Source organism: Capricornis sumatraensis, chromosome 22 (genome assembly GCF_032405125.1).
Source record: "Capricornis sumatraensis isolate serow.1 chromosome 22, serow.2, whole genome shotgun sequence".
NCBI classification, from domain to species: Eukaryota; Metazoa; Chordata; class Mammalia; order Artiodactyla; family Bovidae; genus Capricornis; species Capricornis sumatraensis.
Window position 1 is genome coordinate 34,576,522 of NC_091090.1, and position 25,979 is coordinate 34,602,500.

The following is a 25,979-nucleotide window of genomic DNA, read 5'->3' on the forward strand; positions in this document are numbered from 1 at the left end:
TTCAGTCACTTTCTCAGTAATGGAAAGGTTTGAGCCCAGACCTGAAAGCTTCAGATGCAGGAAAGCTTTATGGCTAGGGACTTTGTCATTGTTAGAGAGAGTTTTGCCCTGTCAAAATCTCTGCCCAAGTTTCTAATCATGTGCTGATTTGCCATCCGTCTATCCCCATTAGTGAAATGTCTCTTCATGTCTTTTATTCACGTTCTAATTGGATTGTTGAGGTTTTTAAAAAGTTTGTTGTTTCCAGAATTCTTGTGCATTTGCAAGATACTGTCTTTTGTCAGGTGTGTGGTGTGCAAACATTTCCTCCCAATTTGCAGCTTGTTTTTTCAACTCCTTAATAGTATCTTTAAAAAAACAATTTTGTTTATTACTTTGTTTTTGGCTGTGCTGGATCTTCATTTCTGCTCGGGCTTTCTCTAGTTGCGGTGAGCCACGGGCTACTCTTCAATTGCAGTCCACAGGCTTCTTATTGTGGTGGATTCTCTTGTTGCAGAGCATGGATTCTAGAGTGCTGGACTTCAGTAGTTGCGGCCTATGGACTCAGTACTTGAGGCTCCTGGGCTCTGGAGCACAGGCTCAATAGTGGTGCAGACTTAGTTGCTCTGCGGCATGTGGAATCTTTCTGGCTCACAGGTTGAACACATGTCTTCTGTGTTGGCAGGCAGATTCTTTACCACTGAGACACCAGGGAAGCCCATGGTATCTTTTTGTGGAGTAAAAGTTTTAAATTTTGATGAGGTCCACTTTTTTCCTTTTAAGGATTGGGCTTTTGTATCAAGTCTAAAGGATGAAGATTCTGAAGATCTCCTATGTTATTCTCTGAAAAATTTATAGTTTTACATCTTAGTTTGTGATTTATTCTAATTTTATATATGGAATGAGGTCTAGATCAACATCATAAAAAGGTTTTTGTTTTTGCCTATGAATGTCCAATTGCTCCTCTACCATTTGTTGAAAAGGCTATCTCTCTCTCTTTCAGTGAATTTTTTATTTTTTGTACTACTGTCAAAAAATCAATTGGGTATAATTTGTAGAGGTCAGAATATATTTTTAATGGAAGGAAATAACTAAGACAATTACTAAACATTAGTTTGCTAAAATTTGCTTAAAATAAAGAGTGAATTGAATACTATACATTAAAAATAATAATATATACTCTGGAAGGTTATGCAAAAATTTATTTCACTGTGGAGAGAAAGTGAACAGCTATAGCATGGATAGAAGATAGATTTTATTCATTCCATATAATCTCAATATTATTTAAACTTCATATCATGATTATTATATTTAATTATTATAAATATTAAAATTCTTAATAGGCAAGGAAAATAAACTTCGTATCAGTTGATCACTGCCTTTTGGTAGAGATAGTTTTCCAGTCAAGAATTTTGCTTTCTTTAGATAGCAATTACTTCTAGCTTTTTACCCCATAAACATGCTGGAGTTGTGTGAAGCAAGCATGGGGTTAGTGATCGATTTCCCTTAGACGAATAAAAATATGTGTGTTAGAGATATACAGGTTATAGTTACATATGAGAAAAGAAATCCCTGAAAAGGTAAAATTTTCATGGAGAAGCAAGTAGGATTTTGAAAGCAGGAAACACCAAGGTATCTCTGAAGTTAGGACTCTTCTCAGGGGAAAAGAAAATATATTAGGATTCAGGTCAAACCTATTGGAAAAATGCAATAATTATGACTTGGTTTTTTCCAGCAAGGGTGAGTTAATTGCAGGATTACAAGCTAGAAAGGGTAGTAACTGCCTGCATCTTGGTTAGAGTTCCTGTTTGTGTTTGGACTTGCAACTCCGGAGTTTGTCAAAAAGCATAGTATTAAGAAGGAATTATTCCACAAATAACTACCACGTAGTCGGCAGGATTTGAACCTGCGCGGGGAGACCCCAATGGATTTCTAGTCCATCGCCTTAACCACTCGGCCACGACTACACAATAAGACAACATGCTATGAGAATAAATAGCCATGCTGAAGTTTAGCTTTCATAAAATTAAATCACATACCAGAAAGATTGAGTCACATATCAGAAAGTATATTTGCAGTCAATGTGACCATTCTCTGATGTCATTTGAGTGACTATCATGCTGTTACACCATATTACCAGGGAAAACATTATCCGCACAACTGGAAAGAGACCTCATTTGATGGGTTATTGGAGTGAGATCAGTGTCTGCTCTGTCAGCCTCTGGTGGAGATTCATGAAATAGACCACAAAGTGGAACAAACTTTAACATTCACTTCAGAATTACATGTAATACCAATCATTAAAAGAAACAAACGCACTAGAACTTAAGTCCACATACAGTGAGGATAGTGATTTTCAATAAAACTTTCTTCCCTGGTATAGTAGTAAGTGAGACTTCGTCATTGGGAAGACAGATGTTGGGTTCATGTCAGACAAATCTATTAAGACAGTTAGAAGGAATTTGTTTGGAGCCTATTTACCTTTTCATAGTCATTTTATGTGTTCCCAAAACAACAAAATAGAGTTAACAAATTGTTCTCATTCAATGGTCGTGCAGTTATTAAGACAGAGACTCAAATTATTTTTTGCCTGAAAATCCCATGGTAAAAGAAAACTTGTTCACCCTGTCATAGAGAGATTGGCCCTGACTCAAAGCTAACAACTATAGAAACCATGTCAAGGATTCATAAATACTGTTATAGAACACAGACACAAGACTAAGAACCCCCTGCATTAAAGAGTCTCCTTTAAGTTACAAAACCTATTTTCAACAAATAAGCATTTTTAACTAACTAATGTTACTAAACTGTAATTAAGCAAAAAGTTGGTGAATAAATATCACCTTTGAAATATGGCTATGTGAGTCATTAACCTCAATTTTGTAAATTAGGAAGCCAAAGTTCACTCATGCCTGAAGCTATAATCCCAGTCAAACCAGTTCTTAGAGTGTCGCTTTTTCAGAGGGGTAATGGGTGTGGGTTTCTCAGTCCACATTTGGGACACTAGAATGAAACATATGTAGGTCCAACAGAATGGAATGGAACCTTGTTCAACCAAAGCTTATTAGAACCTCTATCTCAGTTCCCTTTCAATCCTTACTCTAAGATCTCCACTGAGAAGAAGCCCTTGATTTGTGATAGTCTCCCTTTCTTGTTGAAAAAGGAAGCAAGCAAAAGGGAAACAGATGCTAGACAACTTTAGTTCTCTTAATTCTTAATGAATATTCTGAATTCTGTTTTTCCAATTTCCATTTACTGCTGTTGCAACTTTTCATTTCAAAGTCATAGATGTCTCATAGTAGCATTTAATTTAGGATGTTCTGTTGCTTCTGAAAGACTAACAGATATAGCAAAAGAAATATCAAAAATTCATAAAATATTTAAGGAAAATAATGGATTAATCGACCAACGACTTTTTTGAGACTTTTATTTATTTATTTATTTTTTTAGGATGTATGGAGACTATGGTTTATTATTATTAAAGTTTATTGTTCTCATAATTACAGGCTACAGTTTAGAAGTTTGAAACATATGAGAAAATTCTATAAAGAGAACTCAAATAAATCTGAACAAGAAGGTAGAAGATGGTTAAAACCTTGTAATAAGTGCTACTTAGCTCTCAGGAATACTCATCTGTCCTTTTCCATCACAGGCACTGGAGCCAGAGTCAACAACATAAAATATGATCATAAATGACTCTAAGACATTCATCCTACTCAAGTGAGCATGGAGGTTTAGATATATATATATATATATATTTATATAATATATGCATACTTTAATATCATATTGGTCCACTGAGTATACATATTTTAACAAAAGATAAGAATCTATGCAATCCAGTTAAACACACATAAGATTAAGGTACACTGAAAGTTGGTGTTTATAAGTTACAGATATTTAGTACTTTCCAGAGTGTTCTTTTAATTTAAAAAAATATTTTAAAACCATTTCAAACATCTGCTCATTTTCCCAGTGCAAAAGAAGGTTGTTCAAGTCAACTTACCTTTTTCCTAAAGTGGAAGGGGAAGAAAAAAACCCAAAACCCACTACCATTTACAACTCCCAACACTACCTTCTCAATCAACTTTTGGAGTATATCCTTATAAATGGATTAGTTTATCAATATTAAAGCCCTGTGATTATGATTCAGCCCTTGCTTTGTCTGTATGACTTTCATGCTGAAATGCTTTAATTTATAAAAGTAGAAAAAAGCAATGCAAGAAAGTAGTTTAAATTCATTTTGAACTGCAGTAATCCAATTGTGTGTGGAGAGAAAGCACCATTTCAAAATGAAATAATTGGATATTCTGGAATTTATTCATAAGCTAGGCAATAAGTTACTCTGATTAACACAGATCAATACCACCTTGACTTGGTGACCACAGACACATTTAATTCGTTTTTAGGTGCATTTTCCTTTATCTTGGTTTTCAACACATTATTTAAGTCAGTAACTGATGTTAAAAAAAATTTAGATTACTCTACAACTTACAGCCTACTTCACAGTCCATTTTAAATTCAGCTTGTCTGCTAAGTCAGTTTTGCAGAAGATAGGCTTTTAACATGTAAAGAGATCTGATAACTGGGCAGGTCTCCTCTCTCCCAATTTAAAAAAACAAAAAAAAGTTTTTGCTAGCTTGCCAATTTTGTAGGTGAAAAGTACAAAAAGAATAGACTATTTTAATCCACAAAGATGGACACAAAGCAATAATGATTTAATACATGTCAATTTTTTCATCTGTATTCAGAGTATGTTTTTACATTTCAAGTAATTGAGCCTTCATTAAAGAAAACAAAAAAATATATATACAAAAAGTTAAAGTACCTTCCAGTTCTAGCTTACTAAAGTTTCTTCTACAAAAGTAAAAATATAAACCTACCATGAACTAAAGAGGACAGTGCCATGGCAATGACAGAATGGCTGCCAGGTTAAGATTTTTGCTTATCTTATATTGATGAGTATATTTTAGGTGAAAATTTTTCTTCATTCTCTAAGTACTTAAAATCATGGAGAGGTATCTGTTTATCTAAAATCCTTTAAATCCAGAAAAAAAATTTTTTAATTTATTTCAGACATGAGGCTTTAATGTTTTTATTTAGGAAAAGATTGAGTCTGAAGCTCTAATGGTTTCATCTAAAACACCCTGTTTTCAACAGTGGGAGTCAATGTATGCAAAATATTTTTTCTTGTCTATAAAAAACAAATTGAACAGTATTTTGATTAAAAGGAAATACAAACATGTAGTTTAAACTGGCCAATTTGCCCTATCATAAAAGAAATAGGATGTTCTTTCCCTTCCCCTCTTTCAACCATTTAAATTAGGGGAGAATACTGCCAACTTTGAGAACCCCACTGGCTATCATTAGAGTAACTACAGAATAAGGGTAGCATAGGGGTGAAACTATTTCTCTATATTCCAGAAGGCAGAAACTTGGGTGCTCTAGCTTTACAAGTAAGAGAGGCACAGGCAGGCAACAGCTCACACTAAATGCACCCCAGAGCAGGGGCCTAGGTGAAGTCATCTGGGTTACCACTTGCACGGGGGGAAAAAAAAGACAAATCTGAAATGGAGTTTAAAAAGTCAAAACTTTCGTCACATTTACAGGAATCTCAAACCTTTTGTATTCCCATGCTCACAGGTAGGTTTGATACACATTGTAAATAGCTTCAGTATTCAAGAAGGAGAGTGTTGTGTGGTTGACGAAGAACAGGAGATTTCTTCATGCTTCTGATATTTCAGATTTGCTGAGTGCAATAGCCAGTTCTAAGTCTTCTTGCTCTTGCTGATTCAGTCGGGCAAGTCTCTGCTCTTCCTCTCTCTCACTTTCTCTCTTGGCCCACTCAATCATATCTTCCTCAGAGGGATAAGCACTGCAGTTAGCAAAATTGCTTGGGTCAGCCTCTTTATTGGTAGTGGTAGTAGTAGAAGTGAATGGATCGCAAAACATATCAGGATCTTTTTCTTTGGGGCTATCATTGCCCGAGAAAGGCTGAAATGGATCATTCAGTTTAAAGGGATCAGAAGAATCCATTTTGTTGATGGGTCTTTTCCCAGGTGGTGGTGGGCAGGGTCTTGTTGGAGTTCCTATCTTTGGTGGCAGTGCTGGGGGTACATCTTCATTTTTGACGGATGTTTCCTCAAGCATATTTTTTGTAATGGCCACACTGCTGATGGAGCTTGATGTGGCTGAAGTAAAAGGATCTTCATTGTTGACCTTTGTTTGGAAAGAAATATCTTCATTGTTGACCTTTGACGATGTGCTAAAATCAGCAAATCCATCTTCAAATGATTCACTTCCAAAAACAGAAGCAAAGGGGTCCGTGGCTGAATCGCTTGCTGCAACAACAACTGTTCCACCAGGAGCAAAAGGATCATTGTGCTTTAATGTTTCTACCGATGTATTACTGCTATCGCTGGCTGCACTGAAAGGGTCAGTACTTGAAGTGGCAAAAGGATCAGTAGAAGACTGCTTGAAGAAGCAGTCAGATGCAAATGGACCTGACCCTTTGAAAGGATCACCACCGAATGGATCAATTTTCCCAAAAGGATCATCCTTGAAAGGATCACTGCCAACAAAAGGATCAGACTGGGAAAAATCCAAGTTTGAATCTGCAACTGGATTTGTCAGTGAACTTGTTTCTACATTAAATGGATCTTCCTCTTTTGAACGTCTGTCACTATTAAATTCAGGACAAACTTTTTCATTAACAGCTACAGTCATCTCTTCATTTTCATCAGTCACACAAGAAGGCAGTATTTCAGGACTACTTCTTGCTGGAGACTCCTGGTGTATGGGCTCAGACTTTAGGTTGCTCTGGCCTTCAGTGTGCTCATTAAGATTGGCTGTTTCACTGCTGCTGGTACTGAGGCTGCAATAATCTGTAGCACCATTTACAAGAATGCTGTGTGGACTACTGCACCAATTTAATTGATTACTATGGTTTTCCAACTCTTTCATTTCCACAAGTTTCATTTGCATTGAACTGATTTCCTGCTGTGAATCTTGCAGGTGCTGCTGAAGAGGTCCCAGCTGAGCCTTCCCTGACTCCACACTCTCTTCCAACTCTGCTGTTTCTTGTTGTAGGCAACTCAGCTCTTCTCTAGCTTTGGCCAGCTCTTCTTCATAAGTGGAGATCTGTGATTCTTGACTAGTTAGTTCAGCTTTCAGGGATGAAATCAGCTGGGCCTCCTCAGCACACTTCTTTCTGACTTCCTGCAGTTGCTCCTCCAGCTGGGCTTTCTGCTCATCCAGCCCATCAAGGAGTTCCTGTACTTGCTGTTTCTGGGCCTGTAGTTTTTGCAGATTAGTATTCTCCCTTTGCACTTCATCTTGAAGATCCTGAACCTCGCTTGTTCTCTGTTTAACAGCATCTTCTTTCTCCTTAAGGTCCTGTTCCACATTATTCTTTTCCCTCTGTAGGTCAACTATTTCATTGTTAAGGGTATCTAGCTCCTTAATGGCAGAGAAATCTGCAACAGGACTTGATCCTATGATGTTCTTTTGTAAAGTGGCCCTATCTGATGGCGGAATCATCTCAGGAGTAAGATTGTGAGGAGGATCAATGCCCTTTATTAACTTCTGATTGATTAAGTGAAAAGCCAAGGCAAATTGATCTTTTGAAAGCTTCCCACAGTTCTTTGTGTCACATAATGCCCAAATATGGGCTAGTAAGGCAGAAGGTAACCCTGTCTTCAGGAAGATTTCACAGACTTCCAATCCTGACACAAATCCATCCATATCTTTATCAGTTTTCAAGAAGATTTCATCATATTTAGCTTTTTCTGCAGGGGATACAATCCACGTTTTCCTCTTAGAAGGTGGCACCAAGGCTGGAGGCAAGGACATTGGCACAGGTTCTTTCTCCAGTGCGCAGTATACCAAAAACATGGCAACGGCAAACTCGTCTCTGTCAAGCATTCCATCATGGTCAATATCACTCAATTCCCAAACTCTTCCAAGAATATCCACAGGTAACTTAGAGTTGAGCAACACTGGTTTCACTTTATCACCAGACAGAAATCCATTCACTGGGCATAAACTATCAAAAATTGCATCATATTTGGCCTTATCTTCAGGTTTCACAGCCCATGGGAGCTCAGCTGCAGAGGTTCCACTGATTAGCAAAGGACTACTGGTATCATGAAATCTTGGTGGAGGAACAGCCAGGTTCAAACTACTTAGTGAAACCTCCAATCCATTCTGGGCACATGCCACAAGACGCAAAGCAACAAAGAATTCTTGTTTGTTCAGGATACCTTTCCCATCTGTGTCAGCTAAATCCCAGATCTTTCCGAGTATCAGGTCTGGAAGTCCTGATTTTTTTAGGAATACAGCAGCATCAGAAGCCAATACCCTTCCAGTATTGCCCGTATCAACCTGTCTATAGTATTTTTCATAAAGAGGATTTCCACTTGATAACTGTGTCAGGGAGAGCTGGGCCGCCGCAGCCATGGTGTTTCCATCATGCACGGGAGGGGAAGGAAGGACGAGCGGACAGGGGCTCGGGGCGGGGAGGAGGCGGAGGGAGCGGCCGGAGGCGAGGCCCGGGCCGGCTGGCGGGCGTCTCCCCTCTTTTGAGACTTTTAAATGATGCCAAGGAAAGAAAAGAGATGAAAGGATGCACTAAAGGAATGTACTATTTAAAGGACACACAGCAGTTAGATTCATAAATGGGGTTAGTTTCTACTACATTAGCTTATGTAATCTAAAGTGATGACTTAACCAGTTCATTTCTTCAAAAACACATATGCTAGCATGCAGAATGATGAATACAGAAGTAGTTTCATATGAGACATATAAACAAAGATATATGGAAGCACTAATATTACCATTGCATTTTCTTAAACAATGTTATGGCAAAGACACTATAAGGGGCACTGAAGAAGGGGAATGAAGGATGGAACTTGAGGGCTTTTCAAAGGAGGAGACATAGACAGGCAATCTTTAAGGATGCACGGGATTTCAGGAGGTAGAGAACCTAGGAGTGACAACACTGGATAAGCTAATAATCAATTTTACATTTGAGGAACTCTATCTTGACTTTAAAGCTGCACCTTGACTTTAAGGACAGCAAGTCAGCCAAATCAGAGATGAATGATTCCCATAACTGAAACAAATGGAAAAAGACATGGTGAAGGAGGCTCATGGACTTTCCGGGCTCTGCCTTCCTAGAAATAGAAACTTTGGAGGTTTGACGATGCTCCTGATGCTGAAACAGGAGCTATTTATGATGCTGGGTAAGAGCTGTCCCCCTACCATCCTGGAAGAGGAGCTGTCAGCAGGATGCACTGGGGTTTCACCGACACTCCTGAGTAGGTTAGGAAAGAATGCCCTGAAATCGCAAGTTTACTAACAGCAGCACTAGCTTCAAAAGCTCCAAGAAGTGCATACCAAGAATAGTTCTATGTTGGACCATAGCCTATTGCTTTCAGTGTAGACTCTCCCTTGGTTTCAATCGTCTATCAACTCAGTCGTATGTTCTCTTCACACTCTAAATCTGTGATGTCCAATACCTTAGCCATTTGTGACTTCTGACTATTGAGCATTTGGTCCTACTTGAGCTCTGAGTGAAAGATACACAGCAGACTTTGAAGGTTTTGTATAAAAAAAAAACAAAGTAAACTATCACACTGTCAACTTTTCAAATTTCTTACATATTGAAATGATATTTTGAATATGTTGGGTTAAAATAAAATATATTATTAAAAGAATTATGCCTTCTCTTTTTACTTTTTAATATGGCTACTAGAAAATTTTAAATTAAATCAGTGGCTCGGATTTATTTCAATTGGAAATGTACTTCCTAATTTACATTCTCTGTTGCAATTACTGTAATTCTTGATTTTCTTACACTGTTCACCAGTTTTATTTTTGGTTTTATTTTCCTTATTTATAAGAAATTTCAGTGATTTAAAGCTAAAGAGAAAGGGATTTCCCTGGTGGTCCAGCGGTTAAGACTCCATGCTCCCAATGCAGGAGGCTTGGGTTCCATCCCTGGTTGGGGAACTAAAATCCCATATGCTGCCGGGTGTAGCCAAAAAAGGAAAAAAAAAAAAAAAATGTTATGAGAGAAGTTCTAGAATCCTAACAGTAGCATTCAGAAATCAGATTACAGGCTGATACTCCCCAAAGCAAGATTCTGTATAATGGTCAGCCCTGGCTCAGGATCTCTATTCCATCCCCCAGAACTGGAGTTTCATTTTCCATGGGATTCCTCCAGAAAGCAGTATCTGGAAAGAGAAGAACTTCTGCTTATACTATCAACATTCTCTCTAAGATATCTTTTTGAATACATTTTTATTTTTAAATTCTGTACATCAATGTCATGTGGGTCACTTTCTACAACTCTAAAGTTAGGAGCTGTTTCCACAGAAGGGCCTTAACGTTTCATGACTTTGACATTCTAGAATTCTATTTAGTTTTTGAGAGTCAAAGCAACCTGTATGCTGAATGTAAGAGATGGAGAGAAGAGAAATGATGCATTTTGCAAAGAAATATCAAGTTCATCCTCTGGAAATCCAGGTCTTGATAGCCAAAACCAAGTTGTTTTCATCAAGCAGGCCCTGCTCAGCAAAGAAGACTTATCACAACTCAACATCACTGACCTTCCTGAGGTTGCAACTTGCTGTTTTTTTACTGTACTTCATTCCTCTGAATACATGCATGAAAGAGGAAACTATCTGGCATTTAACCAACGAATATGGAATGCATTGGGTTTAAGAAAATTATTAGATGCATTCTTGAAATGCACTAAAGTATGACAACTATGCAGATCTCCACAAGAGAGGTGAGGATCAGTCCTGTTAAATTGCCTAGTGAGATAATCTAATTTTCTTAGGAATTCCTAGAAAGGCATTCAAGTGTGGTTGACATTGCTTTAACACTTCAATACATTAACTCACACGTGTTAATGACCCAGTGGGATTTTGCATCTGAACTCCGTGCCCAGAATGAGTCAAAACCTCATCTCGCTTTTAGCTCCTGTCTCTTTACCAGCGTCCTGGACCCCAGGACAAGTTAATCTGGCATAATGTTGTTGACTTTTTTGGTTTGCCTTCCAAAGGAATGGCTTAAATAATTTCTTCAGTTATGTAGTGGCTTGCCTATTAAAATCCAGTTTGGATTCATGACCATAGCTGTGAGTTCTGGCTTTCACTTATATGTGAGCCAAGATTTCGTGGAGTTTCCTTTTGTACATGAGTAAGGACATACATGACTAGAGAAGAGTCCTGATAAAGGGGAAAGGTTTCTGCCAAGTTTTTTCTTTAGGAAAGGCTGCCTTCTAAGCAGTATTTTGATTGGAGGAAAGAGGAAGGTACCATCAAAGCCTGGGCTCTTCCAGTGGGGAAAGAAAGCACCATTAGGGCTGTGGTCAAATTACTTAAAATTAATAATAAATCAGACCCCATACGGGGGGTATAATCCGTGTGCTTCCAGCGGCCCAGCGGCGGGGAGCCTTTCACTGGCAACATAAAGAGCCAGGTTGGAGAACAATCCAGCTTCTCTCCATGGTAACAGCATTCTTCCCCAACTGGCTATGTCTCAATAGAGAGCAATGTCGTAGTCGGCAGGATTCGAACCTGCGCGGGGAGACCCCAATGGATTTCTAGTCCATCGCCTTAACCACTCGGCCACGACTACTTAGACAGTAGTAAGTTCATTGGTCTAAGTAGCTATAGAGAGGAGAAGGCAATGGCACCCCACTCCAGTACTCTTGCCTGGAAAATCCCATGGACAGAGGAGCCTAGTGGGCTACAATCCATGGGGTCGCTAAGAGTCGGACGCGACTGAGCGACTTCACTTTCACTTTTCACTTTCATGCATTGGAGAAGGAAATGGCAACCCACTCTAGTGTTCTTGCCTGGAAAATCTCAGGGACCGCGGAGCCTGGTGGGCTGCCGTCTATGGGGTCGCACAGAGTCGGACACGACTGAAGTGACTTAGCAGCAGCAACTATAGAGAACTTCAATTCTCTTCAGAATGTCACATTTTCTATCAGAAACTGTATTTGTATTAAGCAGTTTCTTGCTCTTTGGCATCATTTAGACACATAGGTTACTGTGTCAAATTGGCAGGTAACACTTCCTCCTCAAACTTGCAAGGATTCCTTATTCTGATGGTCTGAAGAGAGGAGACTAATGTTTTGTTGTTTGCTTTTTTATTGCTTCCTTTGCTGTGCAGAAGCTTTTTAGTTTGATATAGTTCCACTTGTTTGTTTTTGCTTTTGTTGCTTTTACTTTTATTTGGTGCCAAATCCAAAAAAAATCATAACCCAGACCTATGTCTAGGAGCTTAAAATGACTTACAGACTTGAAAGTAAGATTTAAAACCATAAAACCATTGGAATGGGAGGAAATATTTGCAAATCATATATCTGATAAGGGTTTAATATCCAAAATATAGAAAGAACTCATACAAGTGAAAGGCAAGGAAGCCATCTGATTTAAAAATGGATAGAAGATCTGAATAAATCTGTCTTCCAAAGACATATATATGGTCAAAAGGTACATGAAAAGATGCTCAACATCATTAATCATCAGATGAATGCAAATCAAAACTACAATGAGATATCATCTCACATCTGTTATAACGCCTATTATTCAGAAAACAAGAAATAACAAATATTGGCAAGGATGGGGACCTCTGTGCACTGTTGGTGGGAAGATAAGTTGGTGCAGCCACTATGGAAAATGTATGGAGATTGCTCAAAAAATTAAAAATAGAACTATCATATGATCCAGCAATTTCACTTCTGGATATTTATCTGAAGAAAATGAAATCATTAATTTGAAAAGTATATATGAACTCCCATGTTCATTGCAGCACTGTTTACAACAGCCAAGGTATGAAAACCTCTGTCCATCGATGGATGAAGGAATAAAGAGGTTATAGTATATGCAATGAAATATTATTCAGCCATAAAAAAGAATAAAATCTTGCCATCTATTGCAACATGGATGGATCTTGAGGGAATGATGCTAAGTGAAATAAGCCAGAGAGGAAAGACAAATACCTTTTATATGTGGAATCTAAAGTGGTTACCAAAGGTAAAGGTAGGCTAGGGCAAGTGGGAGAAATGGAGGAAGGGGATCAAAAAGGTAAATAATTTTAAAAAAATTAGGGATGTATCCATTACCATCAAACCTTTCTACAAAGGACAGGTTCTAGAGAACTTCCCAAGGACCCTAGCTCTCTCTTCACCAATCTGTTTCTTAGGGGGTTTTGAAAGGGAGCCTTCCAGGGAGCTAAGAGGGAAGATGAGTGAGTGTCACATGTGATAAATCCATTGCAAGTTCCCATGTGTTTTAAAAGAATCTAAGATATCGATATCTTTCTCTACCTCATACCAAAGACATCTTGGCTGCTTCATTTACTGTATTTCTACTGATTTTAGGTTACAGTCAACTTATCATGCACACTGTTATAATTCCCAGCTGTTCTAGCTAACACACTAACTTCAGAATCTCCATTAAGTGTACCCATATTGATAAATTTGATAAATTCTACATTCTACATTTAATAAATTCTACATTGTGTTTCTTTTTTCCTGGTTTATCACTCCCCCACACACTACTCTGATTTTCTTTTGATATGAATTAGCATTATATTACAATTCTTTCAGTATGTAAAATAAAAATATATAGTGATTCCCTGAGTCCTATAGGCAGTGCAAGGTGGTAGGGGTAGGTCTTGAAAAAAATCAATATCCTCAAGCAAGGTAACTACTTCAGTTGAGATTTTTTACCTGGTTTTTGAGCAAGGATAGGGTGCTGCTGCTGCTGCTAAGTTGCTTCAGTCATGTTCGACTCTGTGTGACCCCATAGAGGGCAGCCCACCAGGCTCCCCCATCCCTGGGATTCTCCAGACAAGAACACTGGAGTGGGTTGCCATTTCCTTCTCCAATGCATGAAAGTGAAAAGTGAAAAGTGAAAGTGAAGTCCCTCAGTCATGTCCAACTCTTAGCGATCCCATGAACTGTAGCCTACCAGGCTCCTCCGTCCATGGGATTTTCCAGGCAAGAGTACTGGAGTGGGGTGCTGTTTCCTTCTCCAAAGATAGGCTAGTGTTTTGGAATAGAGGGTAGGCTGCTTCTGCTGGCAAGAATATTTTTAGGAAGGAAGCATCACTGACCGTGGTACTTGAATTGATCCAAATACACCAAAATGTCCCTTTTCCATTCTCAGGTACCCTTCTTTCTGAAGAATAAGGAGGAGGAGAAGGGGGCAGGAGGAAGAGAGAGAGAAAGAAAAGAAAAAGAGGGAAAAGAGAGCCCTAGTGTTTATGGAGTGTCTTCCTTAAGCAAGGTACTTACCATCGTAAAACATAGCAAAGAAGGCCTTACCTTCTTTTACATAAAGTAAAGAGATTGAGGTACAGAGTAGTTTTACATCTTGAAAATTACACAGTTAGACATTCACAGAGTTAAGAACCCAGTTCCAGAGCGTCTCCATTTCCCATCCTACCATGCTGGTTCCACTGTGCCAACAGAAGTGGAAGGTGGCTCCCTGAGGACTCCACTGCCTATAGCGGTTGTTGACATTGTTAGGTTGTTTCTCCATTTTTTGAAATCAAGTATTGAAATTGAATTAGTAAATGTTTTTATTATGGAGTCCTAGATTTAAAAATAGTATTGCGGACATCCTTAGTATAGGAATCAGTGCCAACTGAGGTCCTTTGTACCTATCAGTTTTTCATGGCTTTATAAGTAAATGAACTCAGGGAAGGTGAGAAAATGTGTACCTACAATGAAGGGTTTTGAGGCCCCAGGGATATACATCGACCAGGAAGCAGTCTCTGATAATGGCGTTCATGCAGGACTTTGCATAAACTGTATCTTTGGTAGACATGAAAATATGGCCTTTCCCTAAACTTCTAAGGAGTTAAGATTTCAAATTACAATCAGGCAGTTGGTATCTTCATAAAAGCAGTTTATCTGTTAGGCTGAAGTATCAGCAAACATAAGAACATAAGAAAGAAAAGGTATGGTTAGGTAGCTTTTCCCCCTTTATTTTAGCAATTTGCTTTTCCAGATTGATCACTAACATCTATTGGTAACTGAAAATTCAGCTAAGAACAAAAAATAGATAACTAAAATGAGAATAAGAATTTCAGCTATTTGGAGAAGGAAATGGCAACCCACTCCAGTGTTCTTGCCTGGAGAATCCCAGGGATGGCAGAGCCTGGTGGGCTGCCGTCTATGGGGTCACACAGAGTCGAACATGACTGAAGTGACTTAGCAGCAGCAGCAGCAGCGGCAGCAACATAGAGTGAAAAATCTCCTTAATATGCTTTATATGTTGAAACACTATAAATCAAAGTGTGGGTGGATTTTCACTATTTCAAGGGCTTAGGCAATGGCACCCCACTCCAGTACTCTTGCCTGGAAAATCCCATCGATGGAGGAGCCTGGTAGGCTGCAGTCCATGGGGTCGCTAAGAGTCAGACATGACTGAGCGACTTCATTGTCACTTTTCACTTTCATGCATTGGAGAAGGAAATGGCAACCCACTCTAGTGTTCTTGCCTGGAAAATCCCAGGGACCGCGGAGCCCGGTGGGCTGCCGTCTATGGGGTCGCACAGAGTCAGACACGACTGAAGCGACTTAGCAGCAGCAGCAATTAATAATGTGGGAAAACAGTAATTTGTGTGTATTTTATGTAATATTCATAAATAGTAAAAATTCAATTAGTTAATATAAAATTAATATAATGAGAGCATTCTTTTGCTAATAGCAGTAGAAAGAACATCATATACATTCCCACCAAGCATTTATAACATTTTCATTAGAATATGATGAGGAATAACAAGGATGTGATTGCATCTTAATTCTTTACTTCTAGAATATTTTAAAAACAAATTAAAAAACGTTTTACTTTTGGCTTTGAGTATTTAAAGTTGTACTTTAAAATTCTTCCTATTTGGTATCAAGACAATTTAAAACAGAATGTATACTTTTAAATGGCTATTTTAAACTTTCACAAGGTAGAAAAACTCCAAAATGATGTACGAAAGTTTATAAAGAAAAGGCAAAATGTGAATTGCAGATTCCCTGCCAACCCTCCCTAAAAGGAAAACTGGAAAGATAAGTAAATAGTTAGAAAGTAAAAGCATCTAGGTTCCACCGAGATTTGAACTCGGATCGCTGGATTCAGAGTCCAGAGTGCTAACCATTACACCATGGAACCCCACGACTGGGAAACTGATAGCACTCCTTCCTGATACCATATAGTTTCAGTTCTGCCATAACACATCCTCTGAAAAGCCGAAATTTGCATCCTCATCCTTGTTTTCTTATCTGCCTACACAGCACACACCCCTTTTCTTGCGCGCACCGGAGCTCCTAGTGCAAAACTCTTAAAAGCAAATCAGTTTCTCTGGATAGAAGTGGTAGGTCCGTGCTTTCTCGCGCTCCTCTCTGCCTTTTCTGCAGCTTGCGGGGCGGCACTCCACGCGACCACAGTCAGTCGGGCTGCCCAAATGCAGTGACCGGCGCTCCGATACGGTGTTTGCAGAGCCGCGCGCCCTGCTTGCGTTGTCGGAGGAACGGCGGGGCTCGCTGCATCCCGAGTGTTTGTGCCGAGTTCTTGACTTCGAACGTAAGGGACGTTCTTGGAAGTTGAATTTCGTGATACATAATTGCGAATGACTTGATGTGCCAACCAGTTCTGGCGCTGTGGCAGGGCGGACAGGGGAGCGGAGAGGGTGGGATGCCAAGAGATGACTTCTGTTTCTCGGAACGCTTCCACCTCGTGGAGACCAAGGGTAAAGCACTTTGAATGTTTTCAAAACAGGGTTTTTTATCTTGGTTCTCACTGAGAAAGCTATTGTTCAGTCGCTCAGTGTCCAACTGCGACCCTATGGACTGCAGCACACCAGGCTTCCCTGTCCTTCACTAAACTACCCTGTCCCGAAGTTCGCTCAAACTCATGTCCATTGAGTCGGTGATGCCATCCAACCACCTCACCCTTTGTCGCCCCCTTCTCCTCTTGCCCTCAGTCTTTCCCAGCCTCAGGGTCTTTTCCAATGAGTTAGCTCTTTGCATCATGTAGCCAAAGTATTGGAGTTTCAGCTTCAGCATCAGTCCTTCCAATGAATCGTTAGTGTTGATTTCCTTCAGGATTTACTGGTTTGATCTTTTTGAGGTCCACAGTTCCAAAGCTGTGACCTACCTCTTTCATGGGCAGTGAAGTTTTCCTGATGTCAAGCAGGAGACGTGACAGGACTGTTTATTGCCATAGAGGAAGGCAACAGCAGGAGATGGAAGAATCCAGACTGTCAACCCAAAGGGTTGAGGAGAAACCTCTTTACTAAAGGCCTCTTTACTAAAACAAAAGTCTTTACTAAAAGTAAATAATTGTAGCTATGCGGATTTGAACCTTCCCAACAAAAGCCCAGGAGAAGTATGGGCATTCAGCTAAGGCAGTTTGAGTTGCATAAAGATGTCTGAAATACAGAAGAAATACTTCCAAGTTGAAGAGGCTGCACTGTAACTGCCCCCTCTGCCTCATGTAACATCTCCTGGCAGTAACAGTTGTCTCTCTTCCATATCTCCAGATCCTGCCAGACATGCCTGCTGCCAGAAGGTGATTCCACCCCCTGGGTTCTGATTTCCCATTAGAGACACCTAGATTTAAGTTCTCATGAGGTCTCTGTTTCCTGGTTATCCCTTCCCACCACCAACTATAATGCATTTCTGAAAAAATATTTACTAACTTCACAAATGATTTAGTTTAGTCAGGTAGAGATTTCCAGAGTGGAAATCACTCTATTTTAGAACTTGGTGAGCATGACTCCTTTGTCTTCTAGATATTGCTGTGGTGATGAAGTTAAATGCCATTCTTAAATAATGTGGACACTTGGGTAGATTCTTGGTCTTTTTCATTCACTTGTTGAGCAATATGTGGAAATCTTAGGTCTGGTGAATTTGGGGGGGGCATTTATAAGTAATTGTCACCCTTTATTTTCTTTGTTGTCTTGTCCTGGAACACTTTCAATCAAACATAGTTGGACTTTCTAGAATGAGCTTTTAATTTAGCTATCATTTTCCTATTTCCCATCTTTCTTTTCTCTTCCTCTTTATGAGAAAATTTTCCAACTTTGTCTTCCAACTCTTCCATCAAACTTTTTCCTATCATCACAGTTCTTAAAAATTTCAAGAATTCTTGATCTCTTGATGCTTTTTCAAAAATAACAGCTTCCTATTATTGTCCCATAGGTGCAAAATGTTCTCTTATTTTTCTGAGAAAATTAATAATAGTTTTTTTCCCCCCTCTGTTATTTACTAGTTTCTAGTTCCATCAGGCTCTTTCTTCTATTTATTTGCTTTGGTACATATCTTTCCTCAGAATTCTGGTGGACCCTTCAGTTCAGTTCAGTTGCTCAGTTGTGTCCGACTCTTTGCGACCCCATGAATCGCAGCACGCCAGGCCTCCCTGTCCATCACCATCTCCCGGAGTTCACCCAGACTCACATCCATCGAGTCCGTGATGCCATCCAGCCATCTCATCCTGGGTTGTCCCCTTCTCCTCCTGCCCCCAATCTCTCCCAGCATCAGAGTCTTTTCCAATTAGTCAATTCTTTGCATGAGGTATCCAAAGTACAGGAGCTTCAGCTTTAGCATCATTCCTTCCAAAGAAATCCCAGGGTTGATCTCCTTCAGAATGGACTGGTTGGATCTCCTTGCAGTCCAAGGGACCCTCAAGAGTCTTCTCCAACACCACAGTTCAAACGCATCAATTCTTCGGCACTCAGCCTTCTTCACAGTCCAACTCTCATATCCATACATGACCACAGGAAAAACCATAGCCTTGACTAGACGGACCTTACTCGGCAAAGTAATGTGTCTGCTTTTGAATATACTATCTAGGTTGGTCATAACTTTTCTTCCAAGGAGTAAGTGTCTTTTAATTTCATGGCTGAAATCACCATCTGCAGTGATTTTGGAGCCCAGAAAAATAAAGTCTCTCACTGTTTCCACTGTTTCCCCATCTATTTCCCATGAAGTGATGGGACCAGATGCCATGATCTTCGTTTTCTGAATGTTGAGTTTTAAGCCAACTTTCTCACTCTCCTCTTTCGCTTTCATCAAGAGGCTTTTTAGCTCCTCTTCATTTTCTCCCATAAGGGTGGTGTCATCTGCATATCTGAGGTTATTGATATTTCTCCTGGCAATCTTGATTCCAGCTTGTGTTTCTTCCAGTCCAGCATTTCTCATGATGTACTCTGCATAGAAGTTAAATAAGCAGGGTGACAGTACACAGCCTTGACGTACTCCTTTTCCTATTTGGAACCAGTCTGTTGTTCCATGTCCAGTTCTAACTGTTGCTTCCTGACCTGCACACAGATTTCTCAAGAGGCAGGTCAGGTGGTCTGGTATTCCCATCTCTTTCAGAATTTCCCACAGTTTATTGTGATCCACACAGTCAAAGGCTTTGGGATAGTCAATAAAGCAGAAGTAGATGTTTTTTTCTGGAACTCTCTTGCTTTTTCCATGATCCAGTGGATGTTGGCAATTTGATCTCTGGTTCCTCTGCCTTTTCTAAAACCAGCTTGAACATCAGGGAGTTCACATATTGCTGAAGTCTGGCTTGGAGAATTTTGAGCATTACTTTACTAGCATGTGAGATGAGTGCAATTGTGTGGTAGTTTGAGCATTCTTTTAGCAGTCCAATTCTATTTAAGAGGTAGCTTGCAAAACCTAATTGGTATTATGAACCTGATACACCAGTAGATGGACCCATTTTAGAGTGATTTTATATGACAGACCATTGCAATCAGGATGCCTGATATGTCCTCTGTGGTTTGGTCTTTCCATGATGGTTTTCTCAGAGAGTAATTTCCTTTAATCTTGTTTTTTTTTTTCTTTCCCAATTCCTGTTAGCTTTTTCAAGAATCTGAAATATCCTTTACAGATGTTAGTAACTTTATAATTGGTAGCTTTCCACCCTGCAGACAGTAAGCTTTCAGCTTTATTCACTCTACTAACTCAGTTACTATTTATTGAACTCTTTTCTGCCTCCCCAAATGTTGCTGATAATTGTAATGTTCACCTCAATCCATGTTCTGCAGGGAGCCAGCACGGGAGATCCCACCCATGGCAAAGGTCATGAGGAAGAGACCTGATGGGCAAAGGCAAGATCAGGCCTTGAGGGACCCCCCTGAACCCTCTCGAGCATCTACCACAAAACCAGAATCTGTCTGTTTTACTATATCATGCCTCTCACCAACACCTCTGACGTTAACGGGGGGCTATCCTCAACCACCTTTCTCTAAAACTTGTGAACAATGTCCTTTGATTTAACCACATTAGATCTTGAGTTAATAAATTCCTCCCATGCTATAGCCCACTTCACCTTTACTCTATAGGAATGCAACCTTATCTAGTGCTCTCGGAGGATGGCGCCTGATTTTAGAAAAATCACCTTTGGAGAAAATGAGTTTTCTGGCTGACTAATCATTATCAGAAAGGGTCATAAGATGTTACCAGGCCCCCTGGCCAGAAGATGATGTAAATCACCCAAGATCTTTGTATATTGGAAGGAATGCAGGGAGAACGCCTGGTCCCGATAAGGGTCAGGACTGCTGACCCTGCATGACTATGTGTCTTCCATTATTTTCAATGTATAACTCAAGGTATATAAGCTTTCCTGAAAAATAAAGTTTGGGCTTCGCTTACTGAAGCTTGGTCTCCCCATGTCTTTCTTTGTTTCTTTCTTTATCTTCTTTTCAGGCTGACTCCCTGGGACGTAGAGGCCCTCTGAGTTCACTATCCTGCCCGGGCTTCTAAGACCCACGCAAGAGGGAGCCCAAGGTGGGGCACCATTCGCTATTCAAATGGGCCCCTGTGGCCTACGTGAACAGAGCAAGTCTCTTGTCTGAGGCTTTATTGGCTTTCTGCGTAAACCAAGGAGTATCAGCCTCTTTCTCTCCTATATTTTCCTAACTTCTATATTCCTTCTTTATCTCTTTCTATATCTCTAAATGAATTATTCGTCTAGGTCACTGATGCCGTCCCCCTGAGGATACCCTGGATCCAACAGGGGCTGGACCCCGGTAATGTTCCATCCTCCATAGTTATCTATAGGAGTTGTCTATGGGAATAATTTACCCAGCCAGCATCTATACCTGCATCTCAATTTGCATAGCAATCTGCATAACAGTTTGCATCTCAGGGTGGCTGAGTGATTAGTCACAACAAACAGATTATGAATGCAAAAGTAACATGTACCCCTAGACTTTAAAGAAGTGTGGATTTTCTCCAGCCTTACAAGACAGCAGATCCTTAAGATAGAAGAAACCTGGGTCCCTGAATCACCACAAGGGCAAAAATGGGCTCCCCTTTCTTTGCTGACTCAAGAGTGAGTCTACAATGGACTTTTACATAAGTAAGAACTAAATCTCAACTGCATCAAGATACTGAAATTTGGGGAGGTAAACTGTTTCTTACCATCTGTCATTTGCTTTTATGCTCTTTTCATCATTGTGGGATTACTTCTTTTTTAATTATTTTTATTGTTAACTTATTAGTATCATAAGAAAACAAAGATAAAGCCCTGGGTTTCACCACTGTAGCAAACATAATCCCTTTGAAAAAGACCACTTGAGCTAAATGTGTGATTACAGAATAATATGAAAGCCTTGTATCTAGAGATTGTATTTCTCTTGTTCCAGCAATAAAATCACTATTTCTGCTTCTTCATTTTTAAAACTTGAGTAATGATGTCTGCTTCACATTAGAAAAACAAAGAAAAAAAAAAACCCCACAATCGCACAACCAAGAAACCACACCAGCAACACTTCAGTGTATTTTCTCTCACCCTCAAAAATTTTACATAATTGAAGTCTTATAGCATATTCGTTTTTTATCCTACTCTTTTCATTTAACATTATATCTTGTACTTTTTCCCTGAGCCATTCACAACTTCTTATAAAATATTGTCTTTAATGGTTTGGTAATATTCTTCCAGGTATATATAACCCAAGTTATATAATCATCCCTCTCTCCATTGTTGGAAATGTTTATTTTATTGTTATAACTAAAAGTATCATATATGTCTTTGCACATAAATGATTTCCTTTAGTTTGAATTACCTCCCTAGAAGTGTTTTCTCCAAAATTAGTTTACTATATGAAAAGGAGTAACTACGGATGGATCAAAAATTTCGTTCTAGTTTTACAGAAAAGCCTGAATGAACATTTTGGGCAACCCAAAATTTGTACGAGGCTCTCTGGTGGAATTTGGAAGTGCTAAAGTGGCAAGAAGGATCTTGTTTCAAGCATAAACAGAAAGGAGCAATGCTTCATAGGGCTGTCTTAACAAATTACCATTAAAGTGGGTGGCTTAAGACAGCAGTAATTTATGCTTTCCCTGTACCAGAGGCCAGAAATCTAAATGAAAGGTGTGTGTAAAGTGGTTCTAGAAGGTCTAAAGGAGAATCTGTTTCATGGCTCTCTCCTAGCTTCTGGTGGTTGCTGAAAATCCCTGTAGTTCCTTGGTTTGCAACTGCATTATTCCAATCTGTGCCTCCCTCTCACATGGCCTTTGTACCTGTGTGTCTATTTTTATGTGTGTTTCAAATCTTCCTCTCCTTATAAGGACTCTATCATTGGATTTAGGGCCTTAATCCAGTATGACCTCATTTTAACTTGATATTCTTGGCAACGACTATACTCAAAGTCATATTCACAGGTACCTCAGCTTAGGATTTCAACATTTCTTTCTTATTGGGTGACACAGTTCAACCCACCACAGGAAAAACTGTCTGGTTGCCTGCCCTAAAGGACAAGATAGGGAGAGCTTTAGTTATGAGAGTTTGAGGGCCTCAGCCATGAAAGGCATTCTCTCTTTGTATCTGAAAGTCTGTCTAAATCTACTTGATGGTGCTTTTGGAAAAGTACTTCAACCCTCAGAAGTCAATCCTATAGTCCTAAATTCCTCATTTAAAAAAAAAAAAAAAAAAGGAAAAAGAATCCAGTTCTACGGGGTTCCATTGAGTTGTCTCTAAATCCACAACCCTATTAATACAGTTAGTCTGGCATTACACGCATGGTCATGTGGGTTATTTTATTTTATTTGGTTTGTTTTTCTATACCGTGAATGTCCTCAAGCTGTTATATAAGCAGTTTCTCCCTAAGGCTCCTGGGCTATGGGCTTCCCTCTCAGGGAAGAAGAAAAGGAGTGAGGAATTGAAGATTTTCCCAGCATGAGGGTTGAAGATCTTCCCAGCATCTTTTTCTTCAGCTCCTGGACCTTCCCCATTCTCTCACTCCGCACTCCGGCTCAAATCGGGTTTCAAATACTTCTCTTAAGACAGGGAAAGGTCAATGCAGTTGAAGGTTATCGGAGCTACTTCTGTTTTAGAGTTTAACGCTGAAAGCAAACGCGACTGACTGCACGCTTTCAGATTTCTCCAAATTTCTTCCAACCCGTTTCCAGTCCCACTGGCACTTGCAGGTGTGAGACTACTAGGGTCACCCTTAGTTCTAGGGCATAGAAAATTCGGATCCCTTGTCTCAGAATGATTCTTTGAATTCCATCTTCCTCCACTGAATTTCTACTTGCCATGGATGACTTATTTCATCTGAACGTGAGAAGTCTCAAATGGGCTTAGGAAATTCTTTGTTACCACGGCAGTTATACACCAAACCAACTTTCACTATGCTTTTGTGCCTAGTGATTAAATGGCATATCACTCGCTGTACCTTCAAACTTGTTAACAATAAGGCAGTTCCACCAGGTAGTCGTGGCCGAGTGGTTAAGGCGATGGACTTGAAATCCATTGGGGTTTCCCCGCGCAGGTTCGAATCCTGCCGACTACGGTTTTATCCGTAACCGAAGACTCTCACGTCAATGACACAATCAACTGAAACCGCTCTGCAGTCACTCAAGTCAGGTCGAACAACCTGCCAATTCCAGGGACTATAGTGTCTGAAACATTGACATCAATATGAAATGCAGCACTAAATCTACTGCTGTGTGAAGATAATATTAATCCTGATTTGAGGAAGGTGACTTACTTTTCCTTATTTACTGGTCATGTCAACTTGGGTCCTCAACATCAAACTCAGATTCCATCCTCTTCTAGGGTGGAGGTGATTTCACAGCTGCTATCTGTTCTAGGGAACTCAAGATTTATAAAAATAGTATATTCTCTAACAGCTACGATTTTTGAACAGGCACTGAATTGGCATTACATGGATTATCTCACTTAATCATCAGTTTAACCCAATCACGTAGATAATATTAGCACCATTTTAAAGATGAAGAAACAGGTTGACTTGCACAGTAACACACTGTAAAATGGTATCTGAACCATTAGCATCCTTTTAAAAATTTTTGTTGGAGTATAGCTGATTTACAATGTCGTGTTAGTTTCTGCTGTACAGCAAAAGTGATTCAGTTATATATATATATATACATTTACCCATTCTTTTAAAGATTCTTTTCCCATATAGGTCATTACAGAGTATGGAGTAGTTTCTTGTACTACATAGTAGTGTATATATGTCAATCTCAATTTCCCAATTTATCCACCCCCACCCCAGGAATCTGGTAACCACAAGTTTGTTTCTCACATTTGTAACTATATTTCTGTTTTTTAAATTAGTTTACATCATGCAGTATTGTGAAGTAAGATTAAATATATGATATTGCTTATATGTGGGACCTAAAAAAAAAGGTAGAAATAAACTAATTTAAAAAACAGAAATAGAGTCAAAAATGTAAGAAACGTATTGCAATCTCCGTATCTATCCATGTTGCTGCAAATGGCATTGCTTATTTTTTTCATGACTGAGTATTCCATTGTATATATATATATATATACCACCTCTTCATCCAATCCTCTGTTGAAGCACACTTATGTTGCTTCCATGCCTTAGTTATTGTAAACAGTGCTGTGAGGTGCATGCATCCTTTTGGATTATAGTTTTCTCTGGATATATGCCCAGGAATGGGATTGCTGGATTATATTGTAGTTTACTTTTAGTTTTTTAAGGACCCTCAAAATACTGTTCTCCATAGTGGTTGTACCAAGTTACATTCCTCCCAACAATGTAGAAGGTTCCCCTTTTCTCCACACCCTCAACAAGCAAGCATTGATTGCAGACTTTTTGATGATGGTCATTCTCGCTGGCATGAGGTGATACCTCATTGTACTTTTGATTGCATTTTTCTGATAATTAGGATGTTGAGCATCTTTTCATGTGCTTTTTGGCCATCCATATGTCTTCTTTAAAGAAATGTCTATTTAGATCTGCTCATTTTTTGACTATTTTTGTCAAGTTTACTAAATGTGGATGTAAACATTTATTGGGATTTTACAGTCAGTTCAGGAAACAAATATGAATTCAGAAACTCAGTACTTGGATTCCCATGCAGAACAAAGTGGGGAAATAAGGTCCAGGTAGGAGTAGAGAATACGTGGAAAAGTAAAAAGGAGAAAGGGGTAAGGGAGGAGGAAGTCTAGGAGATGGAAGGGATGGAGCAGGAGAGAAACCAGCAGGGTGTCAAATACAGAAATGTCCTCATCCCTCTTGGATACTCTTATTCTGAGCTTCCTCTGTCACTGACGCCCCTTAATCCCTTCTCTCTTGTTCTGACAAGCATCTGTGCACCATCTCCACTCTTCAAAATCAGCCCCAGATATCAATGCATTACTAAAGTCCACCTCTTCTACAAAGACACTTGGATTGTTTCCAGTTTTGGCTATTATAAATGTTGCTGCTATGAATATTGTTATATATGTTTTTTAGTCAACACAAATAAGAATTTTTGATGGGTGGAAACACTTAAAGATGGAATTGCAGATTCACAGTAATTGTGTATGTTCAAGCTTTAGTATGTAATGCCAAAACACTTTTGTAAGTGATTGAACCAATTTATATTCCCAAGTATGAAAGAGTCCAGTTGCTTCACATCCTAAACAATGCTTGGTATTATCTGCCTTTTGATATTTTATTGTAACCGTTCAAGTAGGTAAATATTTGTGATGGTT

The 25,979-nt window shown here is 39.3% G+C and overlaps 2 protein-coding genes and 4 non-coding genes across 7 annotated transcripts in view; 2 read left to right on the forward strand and 4 right to left on the reverse strand.

Moving 5' to 3' along the window:
- The window catches only part of LOC138069278 (zinc finger protein 184-like), a 1,142,341-nt gene that overhangs the window by 1,072,966 nt on the left and 43,396 nt on the right, over positions 1–25,979 (forward strand). The gene's annotated exons all lie outside the window — the stretch shown is intronic.
- Positions 1,865–1,946, reverse strand: TRNAS-AGA (transfer RNA serine (anticodon AGA)). Its single transcript has one exon. It is a non-coding gene; the product is annotated as a tRNA-Ser (tRNA).
- Positions 5,704–8,436, reverse strand: LOC138069279 (epidermal growth factor receptor substrate 15). 2 transcript variants are annotated; one of them, XM_068960533.1, is made up of 3 exons: positions 7,871–8,436; positions 6,232–7,792; positions 5,704–6,198 (listed from the first exon to the last, which is right to left on the reverse strand). In XM_068960533.1, exons 1-3 carry the CDS (start codon positions 8,434–8,436, stop codon positions 5,704–5,706), a joined length of 2,622 nt encoding a protein of 873 aa, XP_068816634.1. The 2 variants fall into 2 exon arrangements, with proteins under 2 accessions (XP_068816634.1, XP_068816633.1); XM_068960532.1 differs by having other exon boundaries at positions 6,232–8,436.
- Positions 11,544–11,625, reverse strand: TRNAS-AGA (transfer RNA serine (anticodon AGA)). Its single transcript has one exon. It is a non-coding gene; the product is annotated as a tRNA-Ser (tRNA).
- On the reverse strand, positions 16,098–16,169 carry TRNAQ-CUG (transfer RNA glutamine (anticodon CUG)). The gene has a single exon. It is a non-coding gene; the product is annotated as a tRNA-Gln (tRNA).
- Positions 23,721–23,802, forward strand: TRNAS-UGA (transfer RNA serine (anticodon UGA)). The gene has a single exon. It is a non-coding gene; the product is annotated as a tRNA-Ser (tRNA).